Raw genomic sequence first — 20,867 nt, 5'->3', positions numbered from 1 at the left:
TTCAATACTCTTTGCCGATGCCACAATTCAAAGGCATCAATTCTTCTTCAGTCTTCCTTATTTACTGTCCAGCCTTTGCATGCATATGAGGCGATTGAAAATACCATGGCTTAGGTCAGGCACACCTAAGTCTTCAAGGTGGCATCTTTGCTTTTTGTATGAACTAATGTGTCCTTTTTATTCTCTCAGTAGATATACAGCTAGAATCAGAAATACAGATAAGTGTGTATACATCAGTTAGTATACATGTGTACATTTCCTAGCTCTCTCAACTGAGAAGAGCTAGAAGCAGCAACACTTCAGTTGTTGTGTGCTGTCGAGTTAATTCCGACTCATAGTGACCCTGTATGACATGGTAGAACTGCCCTGTAAGTTTTCCCAGGCTGTAATCTTTATGGGGGCAGATCTCCAGGTCTTTTCTTCCGTGAAGCTCCTGTAGCAAGGAACATATGTAATGCTCAGATCTTGGTTTCTAAATACCATTCTTCAACAAAAGAAATTAGAGCTTTTTGGAGAAGTGGATGATTCCAGGGCTAGGACAAGGGAAATGCAAGATGGGCCTGGAACATCTTGTGATACCAGGAAGTAAGGAAATGCTTTAAAAAAAGAAAAAAAAATGGGAGTATGTTTTTAAAAGGACACAGAAGCTGACCTGAAAGATTTCCCAATAGCCAAAGCTGGAGCAATGTGAACAACAATAGTAAATAATGATGATAATAGATTATGACCTAAAGAATAAAATAAATATTCATAAGTCCATACTGATATAAACAAATGATTAAATAAATACATAAGTAAATGGAGAAGAGATAACTTTTCCTTACAGAATTCCAATTAATAAATGTGAAGGAATGAGAAAAATAGAAAATCACCATTATACCACCCCAGTGATAATTGCTGTAGGCAATTATTAGTTGTTTATCTGAAATTCAGATTTAATTAATGTTCTGTATTTTATCTGGCAATCTTACCTGAATGGTTGTTTTTGATAATTTTATCTAGTTTGTATACATATATTTTTGGGAAGAGAGAGAATTCGTTGATTTCTTTATTTTCCATAGCCAGAAGTGCCACTTGAAGGCCTGGTTTTTACTTACTTCAGATGTTGATAGTTGTGTGGGGAGAGAGGAAGAGTATAAACTAAGGAGAGAAGCTGTAACTGTTTTTAAGTGTTGAAAGGGGAAGAAGAATAAGGTGGACACCATTACACCATCATAAGTACATATTTATTGAACACCTGCTTCATGCTGAATGTAGTGCGTGGCCAGATGTTGAAGGGAGGCAGATAATGCTGAGGGAACAAGGTGAAAGATTTGAACAAACAAGGCAAATACAGGAGTAAGAGTAGGAGGAACAGAGTAACCCAAGGATGAAGTGGTGAGGAAGGATCAGAGGTTACTAATCGGTTGACTGAGGGATGGAGAAAGAGGTATAGTGGAAATAAGAAACCAAAATACAATCACCACTATTCTATTTCCTTGTCAGCCATACTTATATGCTCAGAAGTAATTATGGACAATAACTTGATGCTAGAACATCAACTTTGGTGCAATATGTTCTCTCCCTTATTTCCTGCCTCAGGATATGTGTTAGGTTTTTTGGAACTCCTGAACTACATACATATCAAGGTAAAGATCATAGAGGGAGATGAGGAGACCATATATGAATACCTTTAAATTTGGAGCAAAATTTGGAATTATTTTGGTCATGTAACAAAGAATATCAGCAAAAATGGGGGAGCTAGCAGGGGGAGTGTAGGGATTTAGAGATTATCCAATCCACCAGCTTCCCAGTTTTGTATATCAGGAAAGAAAACAAAGTGTAACAATGTTACTATGGTTTCATGGGTATTTGGTAAATTAGTAGAAATTCATACTTAAGTCTTCTGGCTTTGAGTCTTTGTTCTTTCTATTGTGCCTGGCAAAGAAGACAAGAAAAGCGTTAAGTTTTTGTAGAGCCATAAATCTTTTAACTGAAGATGTCCTAAGGGAGTAACAATTTCTCCAATAATTGTGAAATGTTTATAATTATTGCTTGATATTATTATTAGCAACAACCCCTAAAACAGTCAGCACTTACTGAGTGCCTGATATTTGATAACTCATTAAAAATATGCTGTTTGTATTCAAATTTTCAAAAATGAGGATAGGCATTTAGAGCAGGGATCTAAGTTTGAGTATGTTTGAATGCAATGCCTGTGCCTTTATCCATATTGCTTCACATAATGTAGGTCCTATGCCTAGCAGGTTTTAATCCCTATACTAGAATCATTCTTTTGTGCCTGTGTTACTCAGCCTCTCCAGGGACAAGAAACTCACTCCAACCTAAGTAGCCCTTTTTCTTATATAACAGCTTCTGTTATTACCAAGTTTCCTCATGTGGAACTGAACAGTATGTTTGTCTTTTGGCTACTCCAATAATGTTTGGCTTTCTGGATTTATACAGAATAAGTCAACTATCTCTTCTTTATGAAAGCAAGGGTGTGTGGTTTTTTTTTAGTTTTTTCTTTGCCAGCCTCAACACCCTCAGTTTTTTCAGCTAATTTTAAAAATAAAAATTATTTCTCATCTTGGTACTTATACACTCTAGATGATCAGTATCCTTCAGAAAACATTACAGCTGGAAATAAATATATTACCAGAATAGGATACTAATAACAAAATTAATAATAGCTACCCTTTATTGGGAGCCCTGGTGGCACAGTGGTTAAGAGATTGGCTGCTAACCAAAAGGTCAGTGAACTATGCAGCAGGCATAGTGCTAAAGCCCTTTATGTATGTTTATAGTAACAGTGGATGAAGAAACTGAGTCTCAGAGAGGTGCTTTCTTTTTTTCACTTCTGCCAGTAATAAGTGACCAAGCCAGGATTTGAAATGATGTCTGCTTGACTTCAAACTCTTTACTATGCTGCCCCTCACTGGCATGGAATGTAGTGTGGCTGTGTTCCTATTCTATTAATTTAGTCGAAGATTGCATTAATCTTCTTGACAGCAATCTCATAGCATTGACTTACGTTAAGCTAAGTTTGTATTCAACTAAAACCTACAAATCTTAAGAAGATCTTAAATATATAAGCTTCTGTCTCATCTGGCCTTCTATCTTATGTAATTACTTTTCAGTATAAATGCAGGATTTTGTGTTTATGTCTTCACCTTCAATCATGGGGATTTTAGCCCAAGTTCCTAGGTTGCCAAGATAATTTTGAATTTTGATTCTATAATCTGGGATGTTAATTTTTCCTCCAGACATATGACCATATGTGCCATTGTTAAGTATCCTTGTTTTATGTTTATCTTAGTCATAAATACAATTTAAAACAGATTAGGGTTGAATAAAGAATCTATTTATTTTTCCCCCAATCATTTTTGAAATGTTCTTTTCTAAAGTCTAGGATATATGTTTGGGCATGTCTGTGTTATTCTTTTCTAACTATTTATAATATTAAGATAATGTGGTCAATTTATTTCAAGCTTCCAGTTGGAATGATGTTGAGAGTATCAGTTGTAGTTGTTGCTTCATTCTGCCTTGTGAACAATGAATTCATTAAATAGAAAGTAGAGAGTTTAGTGGGTATTCTACTCTTTGAATTATGTTTCTATGAGAAGATCTCAGAATGATTGAAACTTCCCTTCACTCTTTATAGTATACTTTGGTATAACTTTTGTAATCTTTTCTGGGAAAGTATCATCCATATTTCTTTTCCAGATAGACAGCCTATGGCATACTACTGTAATAGTGTAATTTGGTTTTTCTTTTTTAGTTCCCTTCTGTTATTTACTGTAATTTCAGTATTAAGCTAATGAGTTTATATATAGTAATAACTTCTAGGGTTTAGTGGAAAGAACACTGGACTTAACTTTGAAAATTCCTGGATTTGGTTCTGACTATGCTATGTGAGGAGCTCTGGTGGCGCAGTGGTTAAGAGCGTGGCTGCTAACCAAAAGGTTGGCAGTTTGAATACATTAGCTGCTCCTTGGAAATGCTATAGGACAGTTCTACTCTGTCCTATAGTGTCACTATGAGTTGAAATCGACTCGATGGCAATGGGTTTTTTTTTTTTTTTTTTGGTGTATTATGTGAACTTGAACAAATCACTTAAACTCCAACACAGTGGACCTCGGTTTCCTTATTTATAAAATAGGAATAATAGTATTTCTTCTTTATCATTTAGGGTTACAAAATCAGGTTAGGATTACAAAAAACAGGTAACCTGACTACCAGAGGCTTATATAAATTGTCTGTTTGTCTCACATAACAAGCAATCAGGAGATGGGTGATCTAACACAAGTATAGTACCTCAACAAAGACATTGGAGATTTAGGCTCTTTTCATCTTTCTGTTACACCATCCTTTGTGTGTAGTCCTTTGCCCTCATGCTGCTTGCTTAATAGCTACAAAATACCTCTTATAACTCAAAGTCTCGTGTCTATGTTTCAGGCCTAAAGAATAGGAAGAACCAAAAGGCTAAAAGGAAAAACTGGTATTCTCCTAGTGAGGCTTTGTCTTTTAATTTGACAAGGGAGGTCTTCCTTAAGGATGTCTGCCTGTAGCTCATTGGCCAGGACAGTGTTACATGGCCACCTCTTGCTACAAGGTAATCTGGGAAATTGTATGTTTTAGATCTTCAGTCTCTACATTAGAGGAAAGCAAGGGAGAAGGAATTACGTTTCAAGTTTGGGTCAGCTAATCAACAGTGTTTGCCACATTCTTTCTTAGGATTGTTGGAAAGATTCAATGAGACAATGGAATTAAAAAGTTTTGTAGAGTGTAATTTAAATAAACGTAAACCATATTATTCTTCCTGCCTTCTATTGGATGGTTTTAAAAACTAGATTGTATCTTTGAATTAATTTATCCTAATTTTGTATTCAAGCCTCAGAAAATTATGAAATTAGTTACTTTTGTTAAGTGATTTCACTTTAGAAATTGGTATAAATATGTTTCGGTCAACAATACCGCATTATTTCCTACCAGTTCCTATTTTCATCTAGGAAATTAATGACGACCGTTTCCACACCTGGCTAATCTTCATGAGCCGCACATCCAAACCCTCATAGTCATGAGTTTGTATTTTATGTCTGGGCTTTTCTCTCTCTCTGTCTTTAATAGTCTTAATTTTTTTAGAACAGTTTTAGGTTTACAGAAAAATTGTGCAGAAAGTATAGAGCGTTCTCCTTCACACCCTCCCCCCCCCAGCATTGTTTCTCCTGTTAACATCTTGCATGCCTGTGGTACATTTGTTGCAACTGATGAATCAACACTGATACATTATTATTAACTGAAGTTCATAGTTTACATTAGGGTTCACTCTGTGTTGTACAGTCCTTTGGGTTTTGACAAATGCTTGATGTCATGTGTCCACCATTACAATATCATACAAAATAGTTTCTCTGCCCTAAAAAATGTCTCATGCTCCACCTATTCATCCCTCCCCTTGCCTCCTGGCAACCGTTGATCTTTTCACTAACTCTATGGTTTTGCCTTTTCCAGAATGTCATACAGTTGGAATCATACAGTATGTAGCTTTTTCAGACTGACTTTTTTCGCTTAGCAATATGCATTTAAGGTTTTGCAACCATTACCACTATTTATCTGCAAAACTTTTTCATCACTCCAAACAGAAACTCCGTACCTATTACGCAATAACTCCCATTCTCTTCTGTCCCCAGCCCATGGTAACCACTAATCTACTTCCTGTCTCTATGCATTTGCCTATTTTAGATATTTCATAAAAGTGAAGTTAAACAATATTTGTCCTTTTATGCTTTTTTTTTTTGTCCTTTTGTGCCTGGCTTATTTCACTTAGCATAATGTTTTCAAGGTTCATCCATGCTATTTGAACTCCTTTTTTAGGGCTCTGTTGATTTAGGGCCTGAAGATTATTGTCCAGCACGTCGTTCCACCCCTCATGCTACATGCTCTATATTCTCCCAGGTGTAATGGAGCATTGCTTAAGGAGCCAACTATTTTTTTTTTTTATTGTACTTTAGGTGAAGGTTTACAGAACAAATAGTTTCTCATTAAACAGTACACATATTGTTTTATGACAATGGTTAACAACCCCACGACATGTCAACACTGTCCCTTTTCAACCTTGGCTTCCCTATTACCAGCTTTCCTATCCCCTCCTGCCTTTTAGTCCTTGTCTCTGGACTGTTGTGCCCCATTAGTCTTGTTTTGTTTCATGGAGCTGTCTGATTTTTAACTGAATGGTGAACCTCGGGAGTGACTTCATTACTGAGCTAAAAGGGTGTCCGGGGGCCATACTCTCGGGGTTTCTCCAGTCTCTTGTCAGGCCAGTAAATCTGGTCTTTTTTTGTGAGTTAGAATTTTCTTCTACATTTTTCTCCAGCTCTGTCCAGGACCCTCTGTTGTGATCTGGGTCAGAGTAGTCAGTGGTGGTAGCCAGGCACCATCTAGTTGTACTGGACTCAGTTTGGTGGAGGCCATGGTAGTTGTGGTCCATTAGTCCTTCAGACTAATCTTTTCCTTGTGTCTTGTTTTCTTCATTCTCTCTTGCTCCCGAAGGGGTGAGACCAGTGGAGTATCTTAGATGGCTGCTCACAGGCTTTTAGAACCTCGGATGCTACTCACCAAGGTAGAATGTAGAACATTTTCTTTGTAAACTGCATTATGCCAATTGAGCTAAATGTAAGGAGCCAACTATTGGCACCATCCACTTGGCCATTAGTTTTTTTCTCTTCCAAAGCCATTGATGTCAACAGTGGCAGAGTGGTTATTTTTAAACTCTGTCTACTAAATCCTTCAGTTAGATGCCCAGAGCTTGAACTTTTCTAGAGTTGCCATCCAGATTGCTGCTGACAGTATCATTTGTTCCCTTAAGAATCACCTGAATTATGTTTTGATTTGTAAAAATAAGCAAATAACTTCAGGGCATGAAAGCTCCCTGTTAAGTGGGAAGAATTCTAGATGAATGTTTCTTTTTGAGAAAGGCTATTTTCGGAGAGTACATCTGCTTTGAGTAAAATCATATTAAAGAATAAAAAGCAGCCCATCACTAATGGGAAAATAATTGGTAAAGAGGCAGATCTACAAAGTGACTCTAGACTGTCTGTTGCTCACATCAGAGACCCAAAAAATACTCCTGGGTTGAAAGAGTGATTATTTAGTCAGAATGAAGGTATTTTCCTAGAGGTACATGAAAAATAGCAGGACAAAACCACAGCTAACCCACAAAATGGCAACCCTAACTTGAAACAAGTCTGGCCGAGAGGTGAATTTGAAAATAGGCCAAGTATCCTGGATACACATTATGGAGCAATCATCTGGTCGTATGGCATGAGGTAGAGGAAATGACTTTTGTAGTTACAAGTGTTCAGACAAAGTTGTATTATTTTTCCCCATGAAGAATGGTAAAATATGTAAAGAAAAGGCCCCAGGAGGTGAATAAGTCCTGGAGATGGGCTGAGAAAGAGACTGGAGGAGTGAGAATCTTAAATGAGGTCAGAGAGAGCTAGGAAACAAAAATCTCCAAAGAATTTGGAAATGACAAGGAATTTGTAGGATGTATTATAGAGTTGGAGACCCTTCAGTCTGGTGAAAATGCTGATAGTTTCTAACTTTTGTCACTCTTTTGAGTGAAACAAGACTTTAATGTATTTTTTTAAATTTATTTTTGTTTTTGCTGCCTGCCTTCTTTCTTTCTTTTTGTAGATATTGTTCGAAGTGATGTTGCCTTGGATAAACAAAAAGGCTGCAAGATTGCCCAGCACCCCGACATTATGCTGGAGCTCCAAAGGGAGAAGGCAGCTCAGATGCATCTGGTTCTTCTAAAGGAGCAATTCTCCAATACTTACAGTAATCTCATATTAACAGGTAAGGCTACTGAAGTCAGCTGAAATCTTAGAGCTCCATAGATTGATGGTTTTTATCAGTTAGCAGCATGATGCTTGGAAGACCCTAGAGGGGGCTCCAAATGAGTCCACGCCTTTCTGTCTTCACTCAGTGTATCCCTTTATTTAATTGTGATGACTCTTGTCTTCCTATAACAAATATTTCTTGTAGTCTGCAGATGTATTTTGGCTCGAGGTTACGGGCGACTCAGCATGTGTGTTCTCAAAAGACAGAACCAATGAAAACCAACGATGCCTTGTAAAAACATGACTTTCTAGACGTGTGCCAGTAGATTTGAGAGAATTACTAAATTTGGTGTCTTTTAAGAAGCAGCTATTTTCCTTTTTCTGTGTATGCCCTTTCTATGAACCCAGTGAATATAAAGATGAAATGTAAAAGAGATAATGATCCACAGGCAGAGCTGAGAATGTTCTATTCCTGGTAGAGTTTGAAAATACCTAGGGAATTTGACTTTCTTTTTAAAAGCAAAAAGGCTATGAGACAGCCACACTCCCTTACAGCCTTGGTTCTAGGAGGGAAGTAAGCATGTGTGAGAGCTCCAAGAAGAAACAGTTTTTTGCAGGGCTGCCTGCAAACTTTTCTGGTAAAGAGCATGTGAGTTGCATGCCTCTGTCAGGCTTTGAAAAAGAATGTAATAGCAGACTGTAATGCTCATTAAGGATTTTGGATGAACTAAGAAGAACTCTCCAGCTTTCCTCCGTTTTCTTGAGGGCATGCAATGAAGACCTGCGTTGTATTGAACTAAATAAATGTTAACAAACCAAAAGTGTGTCTTTTCCCTTGTTTATTAATATTAAAAAAATAAATAAAAAGATGGAATATCTGACAGGCTGTGAACAACTCACACTTATTCTTTTTAAATTCCAAATTAGGAAAATTTTAACTTTTTTTACAGGCTTCTTGGCATTTCACCAGCAATTGCTGAGTGGCAACCAAATTGTTTTGCTTTTGAAACAGCATTAAGACTCTTCCAACTTTTCATCTGTACCTGGTGGAAAACCCAACACTATGAAATGAAAGCCAGATTTAAATATGGCTTTTGTGAGCAGAAAAGGAGGATTATGGGTATATAAATGTGGGCCCTGGTTTTTGCTCTTTGATAGGTCATTAAGGAGGGAAAACTCGAAAGTGATTTATGACCAATGCATGTAGTTTCCTAAATTGGTTAGTGAAACTGGGTTTAAGTTTTAGATGTTTGAGAAGAGCATACATTTGTCTCCAAATGTCTTCAGTCTATCTCACATTTATATATGTACATGTGTTTAGTATTTTCAAGTTCAATTATTAGAAATAAAGTATTTTTATCCCTTCATTATTCTAATATTTTTAAGGCATATTAAAGGAGTCAGAACCTGTGTTCTTTAATGTGGCATAGAAAGGGCTTACGGTAATTCTAGCCCTAAACTGTGAATCCAGAGTGTGGCTTGAAGACATATTATCTTTGAAAACACAAGTGTTCTATTGAGTTCAATGGAATCTTTTCTAATTCTCAGTAACATAATCCCTTTGGATGTTTATTCCTAGTTCAAACTGTTGGAATCAACATTGTCAACTTTTACCCTGACAACTTGCTTACTTTCCACTAAACAAACTTACCCTAGAGAAGAGCCTCTTTCCTGCTCTTACTTCTCCCAAGCTGCTTCAAAGAGTCCTCAGGCATTTTCCACATTTTTCACCCAAATGCCTGCAGAGGTGGTACCTTGCTGTAGACAGAGCATTTGGTGTGCCCTGGTTTGTTTACATGAAAGTTCAAAAGGTTTTGGTTGCAGGTGTTGGGAAGAGATGGAGTCATTTCAATTTAGCATCAATGGTAAAACTATTTTAATGTCCTTTAACTAAGTCTTTGATTTTACACAGTGTGGTTTTCTAATTGTTATGAAGTTTAATCCTTGATTTCTTGTATAAATCTTGAGAACATGGTCTCCAGACAGCTAAACATAATATTTAAACATAACTAAACTAACTTTTGTAAATATTTCCCTTTTCAGTGATGAATGTATATTGGTAAGGGGAGTGAGGTTGAAGGGGCAGAGACCTCTCAAATGAAGTGACTTTCTTTACCAACACATTCAGGAACACCTACTCTAGGATTTCTGCTTGGTGATGTTCCACTTATTTTATATAACTCTCGCATAATGTTTGAAATATCAACATTGAAAGTATTTAAGTGGAACAGGATAAGGAAACTGGGCCTCCAAAATCTCAGAGTACTTTTTCACATCCCCCCTGCAATTATTTACAGAATTTCATGTGTATCATAACTTTTTTTTTGTCAGCTAGTGGTACGTTCTTTATTTTTCAGAAGAGACAACTAAGATTGCAGTAAAAATTTAATAAAATGATTGAAATGTCAGTATAATAAAAAGTAACGAAGTGATTGAAATGTCAGTTGGTTGAAACATGTTTAAAATGGTATAACATGTTTAAAATGGTAACTATTGTCCTCTATCTCACAAGCAAGTCCTCTTTCTTAGGTATTACACCTTTAGCTGATGTGACTGTCACCTGTTGAGGGGAGAGGCATGCCTTCATGTTCTGCATTCCAGCTGATGATCCCTCTTGAACAGCCACCCCTCAGATGAGGGCAAATTATATTCTCGTTTAGCGGGTCTTCTAAACATTTAATAAAAAAGGGAAATAATTCTACAGCTCTTAGTGACAGCCCAGTTAATGAAAACTAACCTTTGCGTACATTTTGTTGAAGTGTTCCTTGTTACATCATATTTTTAGGAAACTGGGTTGTTTTCATGTATTTTTACATGGTTTTGAACTTGTCTTCATGTTTTCATGTGAATGATTTACATGGTTTTGGAAATAATGTTAGCTTCACCTAACCTACAGGGTTTTTGAAGTAAACTCTAAGGTTATGCGAAGGTTATGGAGTAATTTCAGTACAGTATCAGTGATAGAATTATTTTAAATGGTCATGAATTATATGCTGCACTTTTCACACTGACTCACCAACATGTGCATATATGCTTATCCTGCAGCTTCTTGAGCATGAAGTGTTCATCGCTGTGCATGTGAGATAATAACGTTGTTCTCAAGGAATGACAAATGAGAGGGAGGGAGAGTTGGGTAGTTTTTAAGAAAGAACAGGTACCATGTCTTACACTTTGTGCTCCCATGATTCTTAATATACTAATGCTCTATATTTTGAAAGTATTATGCTGTGTACATAATGAATGAATTTACTTGAAGACTTCTTGTTCATAGGTAATATTGACTTTTATTAACTAACTTTTATATATCGAAATTCAGTTCTTTTGTTTCTTTTTTTGAGGTATAAAAGGTATTAGTTGAACTTTAGTGGAGGATTCCTGTATTGTAATCAAATGAAAAAACAGAAAATAAAAATTAAAAGTCAGCCATAAAAGGTGATACCTTTTCTAGGATTTTATTTAGAACGTAAACTCCTGGAGGGCAAGGAATACCATATTTGTGTAGTATTCCAGATAGCATTTAGAGCATAGTGAATGATCCTGAAATGAGGTCAGATTTTTAGAAATTTATTTGTGCTTTGAAGTCATCTAGTCAACCCTCTGTATCCAGGCAGCCTGAAGTATAACCATTATAGATAGATGGTATTACTCAAGACACTTTCCAGTATTCCCTTTATGAGGACTTTTGTCATGTCATTGGCTGCCACTTTTGGTTTTGTACCTCTTTCTTCAGTCATTAGAAGCTCCAAATTGGACTGGGATTCCAGTGGGCTGGCTTTACTGTTTTGTTGCGGCAAATGGATTGAGCAAAAGAGTTTGGTACTTCCCTGTTATGGCCCATTCTGCTAACTTAGATTAAACAAAAGAGCTCAAATCTGTGGAATGAGAACTTTCAGTTCCCCTAAACCGTAATGCTCAGGGGACTAGTTCTAGATGAATATAAGGCTACAGTAGCCAACCGAGCACAAAACACTGTTTTAGACTCTAATTCTTCCTCTGCAGCATTTTTCTTGACCATCGCAACCTAAAGCGATCTTCATTTGTACTGTTATTTAACAACTGTCGATGCCACTAATTTGGCAGAAGTGTAAAGTGATTTCTGCTAACACCTGTTTATTTGAAAATACTTCAGAATAATTTTTTTTTATTAGTGGTTTGAATAAATTGTTTCCACTCTCAAAATTTTCTATATGTCTCCTATAGCTTCTCCAAGTGAGTCCACTCACTGTTACTTTTGAGATCCTGTGAGATCCACTTGCTTCACTATTGTACCAATTTCCCGTTCCTTATTTCCTCTAAGTGAATCTGTTAAAAGCTTATTTGCACAAACCATTTCATTAAAACTCTGTTTTCTTCCATTCCATCCCAGATGCTTGGATCAGCCTCATGTCTCTCATTTGTCAAATTCTCTCTTAGTTCATCCAAAGCCATCTTTAAAACCTCTTTATATAGTAGCACCACATTTTACACTGGTGTCAGGGGACAAGGAAACATCTGCTTCATAAACTTTTTGCTTTGTAGTGAAGAGAAGAACATTTGTCTATCACCATGAACCTAGGCGGGTGCAACTGGATATATAGCACAACTAAAGCCTCCAGATCAGAGATTTTAATATCGGGTATTTTCCCTCCAGCATTTAATTCTAAGTTTATCAAACAATGTAAAATAACATTTAAAATTGTAAAATATAAAAATGACCTTGAAGCGTGATTAGTATGTAGCAGCACGTGCTACTTATTTGTATGTTTATTAACACAGGGTGATGTGGGCTGTATCACCATAGAAGATACTTGCAGAGGGCTACAGATTGTGTCACATGTATGTATATATGTTCTAAACTCGGAATTCCAAACTTTCTGGGGATACTTTTCAATATAAAAAAGCTTTATAGACTAGCGCATCCAATGAGAAAAGATAAACTTTTAAAAGTAGCTGATAAATGAAATCTCTGTATAAACCCATTTTTCCAGATACTCAAACTAGTAAGCATCATAACTATTGAAGCACACTTGATTGGATTTTGCATGTGTTTTTGAAGCAATGTGTACATATATTTAACCTCTCAATTCATGAATGTGGTTCTGGATTTCAAAATTCCTAAGTCAAAATAAAAGACTTAATCTTGAAGTCTGTTTAAACATAAGTGAATTTCCAGGTTCTTTATTCAGAACAATGATTCCTAGGTTTGGAAGGGCAAAGCTTTCTTTATTAGGACCAGAAGGAGCTTATTTGTGTAACGAAGGAGCTTATTTGTGGCTGCTCATTTTCTGCCTGGTTGGGGGAATGGGTAATCAAAATACCTTGATTTCGACTTTCAACAAGCATTTCCTGGGTGCTTAGTGTATGCTACTATTGTCTGCTCTCATTCACAATACTGTGCTTTTGGGGCACCCTGTCAGGAGACTTTTCTAATGCTATTTCTAGGTCAGTTACCCCTGCCACCAGGCCAGGCTTCAGTGGATCTGCACACTCATGGATCCAGGCTCACCTAGTTCAGGCCAATTGGCCACCATCTGAATGCCACTGACACTGGTATCCAAACTCTTCACTGCTAAATATTAAATTAGACAAGGAGAATTGTGAGAGGCTGTGACTGCTTTCATAAGACAGGTGATCTTCCTGCTCCTTTTTTTTTTTCGTTATAGGTAAAAATTTACCCAAAGTACAGGAATTATCTGAGGAAGTGTCATCCTTTTAAAAATTAACTCCCTCCCCGCAATTGTAAAAGTAATGCATGCTCATTGAAGAAAATCTGGAAATTCTCCTAACCTAGAGATAACATATATATATATTTATGTATTTTAAACATAATTGAAATTAGATGATGTATATAGTTTTATATCCCACTTTTCCAGTTAAAAAATTCTATAGTGAATATTCCTTATCTTGTTAAAATTCTTTAAAAATGCTTTTCAAGGCCACGTAATGTTCTTTCTTATGGCTATGCTAAATGTATTTTTTATAATGTTAGTATTTAATAATGTTCATTTTCTCAATAATAAAAGTTATATCAGTTTATTGGATAAATTTGAAAAGTATAGAAAAGAAAGAAAAGGTCACCAGTAGTCTCATTACTCAGGCATGATGACTGTTATAATTTTGATATATTCTACATATATATATATATTACATAATTTAAATTGTATATTAACTTACACATTGAAACCTGTGAGAACCAGAACTCGATGGGACTCCCTTGTTTTTCTGGGTCTCGCAAGTTTTTCACCTTTGACAGGGTGCAGTCTTTCCACGTTTCAATCTCTCTTTTTAGTGGAAAATATTTGAGTTTTCTTTCTCTGACAGGTTTCTGTCTTAAACAGGTCCTGGCTTTTGCAGGTTTTACTGTATGTATAAATTACATTTGCATGTTTAAACTATATATATATTTACACTTTATATATATATACACAGTTTAAAGTTGGAATTATTCTGTAAGATAGTTTTTGATATTTAAATTGTTAAAATTGAAAAGCTGGCATATACATTTTGGATCTTAGATTTTTTTTTAAACTTTATTAGATGTTTTAAAATTATAAAAGTAATGACTGTTTAGTTTAACTAGTTAAACAATACAGAAATAAATAAGGAAAAAGATAATCATGTTTTTTTCCTGGCCCCCCTTCCTTAAAAACCAAAAAACCAAACCCACCGCCATCTACTTGATCCTGACTTATAGTAACCAGTGTTTGATGCTTATATTTCTTTAGGTTTTAAAAATGTCTTATATATTTACAAATATAGATTTAAAAACTTGTTTGTTCTTAGTTAAAAAAGCGATCCAAATATAAACATTAGTCTATGATTAGTTTTTTTCTTTTTCTCCCCTGTCACTTAATGGTACGTCATAGATCTCTAGGTCAATCCATGTAGATCGAACTCATTCTTTTTAATTATTTACATAATATTCTGTAGTATTGAATATAACAATTTATTTAACCTTTCCCCTATTAATATATATTCATATTTCCTATACAATGATTTTCATATTTAATTTGTCATTACAAACCATGCTGGAATAAAAATGCTTGTATGTTTTTGTTTACTGAGTCATTTGTTTCTCTAGAGTAGATTTCTCAAAGTAGGAAGTGCGGGTCAAAAAGTATACTTATTTTTAAAATTTATAAAGTCAAGTTTATTGAGGTATAATTTACATATACAAAAATGATTTTGACAAATCTGTATAGTATATAGTCACATTACCACCACCAACATCAAAACATAGAAGATTTCTGTCACCCTACAAAGTTTTCTCGTGCTCCTTTGCAGTCAGTCTTTTCTCTCAACCCTCAGTCCTTAGATGCCTGTCATCTGATATCTGTTCCTAAAGTTTTGCTTTTTCCAGAATGTCATATAAGTGGAATAATAAAGTGGTTGTGTGTGTCTGGCTTCTTTCACTTAGCATAATGCCTTTTGAGATTCATCCTTCTTGTTGTATATATCAGTATTTCATTCTTTTTTATTGCAAGTAGTAGTCCATTATAGGGATATTAGACAATTTGTTTATCCATTCATCCATTGGTGGGCATTTGGTTTGTTTCTAGTTTTTGGTGATTATTAATAAATTGTCTATAAATATTTCTTTTCGGATATTTGTGTTGAAATATGTTTTTATTTTTCTGAATAGCTACCTACAAGTGGGATTGCTGTGTTTTATAGTTTTAAGTGTCTGTTTGACTTTACAAGGAACTGTCAGACTGTTTCCCAGAGCAGCTGTTTGCATTCCCGCTAGCAGTGCGTGAGAGTTCTAGTTCCTCCACATCCTTGCTCTCTCATGGTATTGTCTGTCTTTTAAATTTTAGCTATTCTAGTAGATCTGTAGTGGTATTTCATTGTGCTTTTAATTTTTTTCACTTATGACTATAATACTGGACCATCTCTTCATGTTTTATTTGCCCATCTGTGTATCTTCTTTGAAGTGTCCAACTCATTTGCCCTTTTTTTTTTTTTTTTTTTTAAATTAACTAGTTTTGTTTTCCTTTTACTGAGTTTTGAGAGTCCTGGATATATTCTGGGATACAAGTGCTTTATTTTTCCCAGTCTGTGACTTGTCTTTTTATTAAAGTGTCTTTTGAAGAGCCAAGGCTTTTAATTTTGATGCAGTCCAATTTATGAATTTTTTTTACTGTTTGTATTTTAAGTTTGGGAGCCCTGGTGGCAAAGTGGTTAAGAGCTCAGGCTGCTAACTAAAAGGTTGGCAGTTCGAATCCACCAGCTGCTCTTTGGAAACCCCATGGGGCAGTTCTACTCTGTCCTGTAGGGTGGCTATAGGTCAGAATTGACTTGATGGCACACAACAACAATTTTAAGTTTTAATTCATCTTGTCTGATTATTTTCGAAAAGGTTGTAGCAATTCACATTCCCATTAGCAGTGTTGGAGAGCAATTATCTCCTAGAATTCTCATTACCACTGTATGTTAGTGCTCTTTTGAATATTTTTCAGTCTAAAAGGTGAAAAATAGTATTGCATTGTTGCGGTTTTCTGACTATAGCCAGGGTGAGTATATTTGCGCGTGTTTATTGGTGATTTGCGTTTCCTCTTTGGCAAATTACCTATTCATATTCTTTGCCATTTTTATTGGGTTCTTTGTCTTTTTCTTACCAGGTTGTAAGTGATCTTTGTGAATTAGAAATGTTAATCTTTTGTCATATGTATTGCAAACATTTCCCTCACTGGTATCATTTATTTTTTGACTCTGTTTTTAATTTAGGGCTTTAAATCTTTTAGTATGTCTGGAATTTATGTTTTGTGTAGTGTGCATTGTGTTCTTACAAATAGCTAACCAGCTTTGTCTGCACCATTTTTTAAAATAAACCATTCTTTTGCTATTTCTGAATTCATATTTTCTGTCATTTTTTCTTTTTCAAGATTTTCTTGGCTATTCTCATGTAATTTTCCTAACGAGCCTTTCAGTCATTTTTCCTAGTTTAAGAAAATTCATTTCTGGATTCTGATCAGAATTAGATTCAATTTATATCCTAATTTGGGAAGGACTGGTATTTTTCTGATGTTAAGTCTTCCACTCAAGAACATGGTATATCTCTCAACTTGTTCTTTCTTAATTTTTGTCACTTGATAATATTTTCTACTTATACCTTTCTTATTAAATTTATTGTTTAATAGTTTATAGTTTTGTTGATGTTGGAAATGAATTTTTTAAAAAAATGTATTACCAGTATAGAAAGAAGCTATTGATTTTAAAAATATTTAGCTTATACCCATCCCTTCACCAATTTTTTAATGAATTCTAATAGCTCATTAGTAGAGTCTCTTGGGCTTTATAGGCAAATAATCCTATCAAACATACATTTGTCTGTTTTCTAATTTTTTACCAACTATTTTCTTTTTAATTTCTTAAAACCTCCAAAATAGTGTTTAAAAATAGTGGAAATAGCTGCTTTTTGTGTGATTTTAATGAAAATGACTTCACTATTTGATGTATGTGAACATTTGGATATTTTCTCACTATAACTGATAAATTTAAAGTCAAAATAAATATATTTTTTTCAAGATGGAAATGACTTTTATTATTCTTTTGATTATAATAGAGATAAAATTAATATTTTAATTAACATTCCTCCAGACATCTCTATTCATTGTTGTTAGCTGCCATTGAATCGGCCTCTGACTCATGGTGATTCCCATATGGGTACAATGGAGCAAAATGCTGCCCAGTCCTGTGCCATCCCTGTTACTGGTTGGAGATTAGACTGTTGTGCTCTAAGATTTCCACTGGCTGATTTTCGGAAGTAGATTGTCAGGCCTTTCTTCCTAGCCTGTCTTCATCTGGATGCTCCACTGAAACCTGTTCAGCATAATAGCAGAGCCTTGACCTGACATGGGTGGTGACTGCACATGAGGTGCATTGGCCAGGAATTAATTCCAGATCTTCTGTGTGAAAAGTGAGAGATCTCCTGCATGGAGAGTGAGAATCCTGCCACTGAACAACCACTGCCCCATTCTCTATCCATACACATACGCAAGTCATAAAAAAAACACTGCCGTCCGCTGAGGCAATTCTGACTCATAGCAACCCTACAGGACAGAGTAGAACTTCCCCATGGGGTTTCCAAGGCTGTAATCTTTAGGGAAGCAGACTGCCACACCTTTTCCCTGCAGAGTGGCTGGTGGGTTCAAACCTTTCCGTTAGCATCTGAGCACTTAACCACTGCACCATCAGGTCTCCTTACATAAATCATAAACATACATAAAACATACACGCACATAATTTTATACAAATCAAGTAATACAATAAACCAAACCAAACCCGTTGCTTCCCAGTCGATTCTGATTCATAACGACCCTATAGGACAGAGTAGAACTACCCCATAGGGTTTCCAAGGCTATGATCTTTATGGAAGCAGACTGCCACATCTTTCTCCTGCAGAGTGGCTGGTGACTAAATAATACAATACATGCTTATAAATTTGTAATATTTTTATTAACAATATTTTGTGGACATCTTTCTATGTCAGTGAATGTAGGTTCATATTACCATTTTTTAAGGCTGTATTAGAATTATATTGTATGGATATATCATATTTAACTGATTTTATATTGAAAGACCATGGTTGTCTCTAAATTATAAACAATGTTGTGATGAACATTATTGTATATATATCTTTGCACAATTCCTAGAAGTGTGATTGCTATGTCAAAAGAATACACATTTAAAATTTGGGTGCAATTAATAAATAGACTTCCCAGAAAGGGCACGTCAATTTATAGAGTTCTGCCAACAATGCATAAGAGCGCTCATTTAACTTCACTTTTGCTAATGCTGATTATTTTCAGTCTTTTTATCTGTGCTCTGTACATAGACCAAGAGGCAGTCACTTGAACAGAACAAGGGGATACTGCGTGGTTTAAAATCAGGAAAGTTGTGCATCAGGTTGTATCCTTTTACTATACTTAATCAATCTGTATGCTGAGCAAATAATCTGAGAAGCTGGACTATATGAAGAAGAACACGGCATCGGGATTGGAGTGAGACTCGTGAACACAACCTTCCTTGCTGAAAGTGAAAAGGACTTGAAGTACTTACTGATGAAGATCAAAGACTCCAGCCTTCAGTATGGATTACACCTCAACATAAAGAAAACAAAAATCCTCATAACTGGACCAATAAGCAACATGATAAATGGAGAAAATATTGAAGTTGTTAAGGATTTCATTTTACTTGGATCCACAATCAATGCCCATGGAAGCAGCAGTCAAGAAATCAAAAGATGTATTGCACTGGGCAGATCTTCTGCAAAAGACCTCTTTAATTGTTAAAAAGCAAAGATGTCACTTTGAGGACTGAGGTGCGCCTGACCCAAGTCATGGTATTTTCAATCACCTCATGTGCATGCGAAAGCTGGACAATGAATAAGGAAGACCAAAGAAGAACTGATGCCTTTGAATTACGATGTTGACAAAGAATAACGAATAGACAGTGGACTGCCAGGAGAACGCACAAGTCTGTTTTGGAAGAAGTACAGCCAGAGTAGAGTGCTCCTTAGAAGCGAGGATGGCGAGACTTTGTCTCATGTACTTTGGACATGTTATCAGGAGGGACCAGTCCCTGGAGAAGGACATCATGCTTGGTACGGTAAAGCGTCAGCAAAAAAGAGGAAGACCCTCGATGAGATAGATTGACACAGTGGCTGCAACAATAGGCTCAAATATAGCGATGATTGTGATGATGGTGCTGGACTGGGCAGTGTTTCCTTCTGTTGTATGTAGGGTCACTGTGAGCTGGAACTGACTTGACAGCCCCTACCAACAACAATTAACAGACAATAATTGAGATGGCTTTGTTTTTAGTTACATTTTATTGATTACTAGTTTTACATTTCTTATGTATTTGTATTTCTTCTGTGAATTGTCTGGGTTTTTTTTGTCCACTTAAATTGGAATTTAATCTCATTGAAGTATGAAGTCTCTTTATGTATTCTGATAGTCATGTTTTGTCGTGTGTATTACAAAAAATATATTCTTGGTTTTTTAAATTTGTTTTTGTCTTTCCATTCTGTTTTTCTTTTCTCTCTCTTTCTTCTTCTGTGCTCACCCTTTCTAGACCAGCAGTTTAAGGATTGTCTTTACCTTTCCCTTGGTGCCCGTAGTCCAGAACTAGGCCTTACAGTGTTTTGGGGCCTCTGCTCTGTGGTGATATTTGTGATGTTGCATATCCAATTCCTGAGCCACATGGCCTGCCCGAGTTCTAGGTGGCAAGGGTATGCATTTATCCCCCTGTCCTGTGGCCCGCTCCTCCCTGCTTCCTACCATTTCCCATCAAGCTGTTACCTTTGGCAGCAGGCCAGCAGGATGCTACCCCTGCCCCCAATTAGTGAGTCTACCTCTGGTCCCCCATCTCTCACAGCACACTTATTTTTTGTGTTATCTCTTAGCAGTCCAACTACCAACTGCCACTGTGATAGTGATGAGGTTGGTGGGTTTGGAGCAGGGACTGTTTTAGATATGGAAGTCAGGGGGGCCCTTTCTCAGCTGAGGATTTCCAGCTGTGTAATTGTTAGTATGTTATAAGCCTCAGCATCCCCATCATTAAAAAGTAAGTAGTAATATGAGTTTTTCTCTTGGGTTGTATTTGGGAGTTATAGGCTCAGAGGATGTCAAAACTTGAAGGATGATGTCTTTCTCTTGTATTTGAATAATAAGATAGTGAGTGTGAAAATACTTCATAAATGGTAAGAGACCTGCTTTATCCTTTTATAAATGAAGGCATCATAGTGGCCTCTTGGTGAAGAAATGTGGACGTAATTAGGTAACTTTTAATTCCACGTAATGTATTGGTTCAGCATGGGAGTTTTGGAAATCAGACAGTCTGAATTTGAATCTAAGTCAGCCACGTACTAGTTCTGTTACCTTGGACAAGTTTTTTACCCTCTTTTGTGTTTTCATTTCTTCAGGTGTAGATAGTGATTATACTAGTGCCTACTCAGAGGATTGTTTGAGGATTAAATAAGGTGATGTATATAAAGCATTTAGCACAGTGCCTGGCATATAGCAAGTATTCAATAACTATTAGATTTTATTGTTATGATTAATA

General features: G+C 36.0%; 1 protein-coding gene across 3 annotated transcripts in view; it reads left to right on the top strand.

Annotated features, from left to right (window-relative positions):
- The window catches only part of HPSE2 (heparanase 2 (inactive)), a 782,979-nt gene that overhangs the window by 52,554 nt on the left and 709,558 nt on the right, over nt 1–20,867 (top strand). For 2 of the 3 annotated variants that reach the window (XM_004370016.1, XM_004370015.1), the window contains exon 3: nt 7,675–7,836. The exons of the other annotated variant lie outside the window; for it this stretch is intronic. In XM_004370016.1, the coding sequence (XP_004370073.1) occupies nt 7,675–7,836 (162 nt within the window). The remainder of the gene's footprint in view (nt 1–7,674; nt 7,837–20,867) is intronic. 3 annotated transcript variants of the gene reach the window in all.

Source organism: Trichechus manatus, unplaced genomic scaffold (genome assembly GCF_000243295.1).
Source record: "Trichechus manatus latirostris isolate Lorelei unplaced genomic scaffold, TriManLat1.0 scaffold00007, whole genome shotgun sequence".
Lineage (NCBI taxonomy): Eukaryota > Metazoa > Chordata > Mammalia > Sirenia > Trichechidae > Trichechus > Trichechus manatus.
Note: the sequence above shows the minus strand (reverse complement) of the source record. Positions and strands in the feature narration are given on the sequence as shown.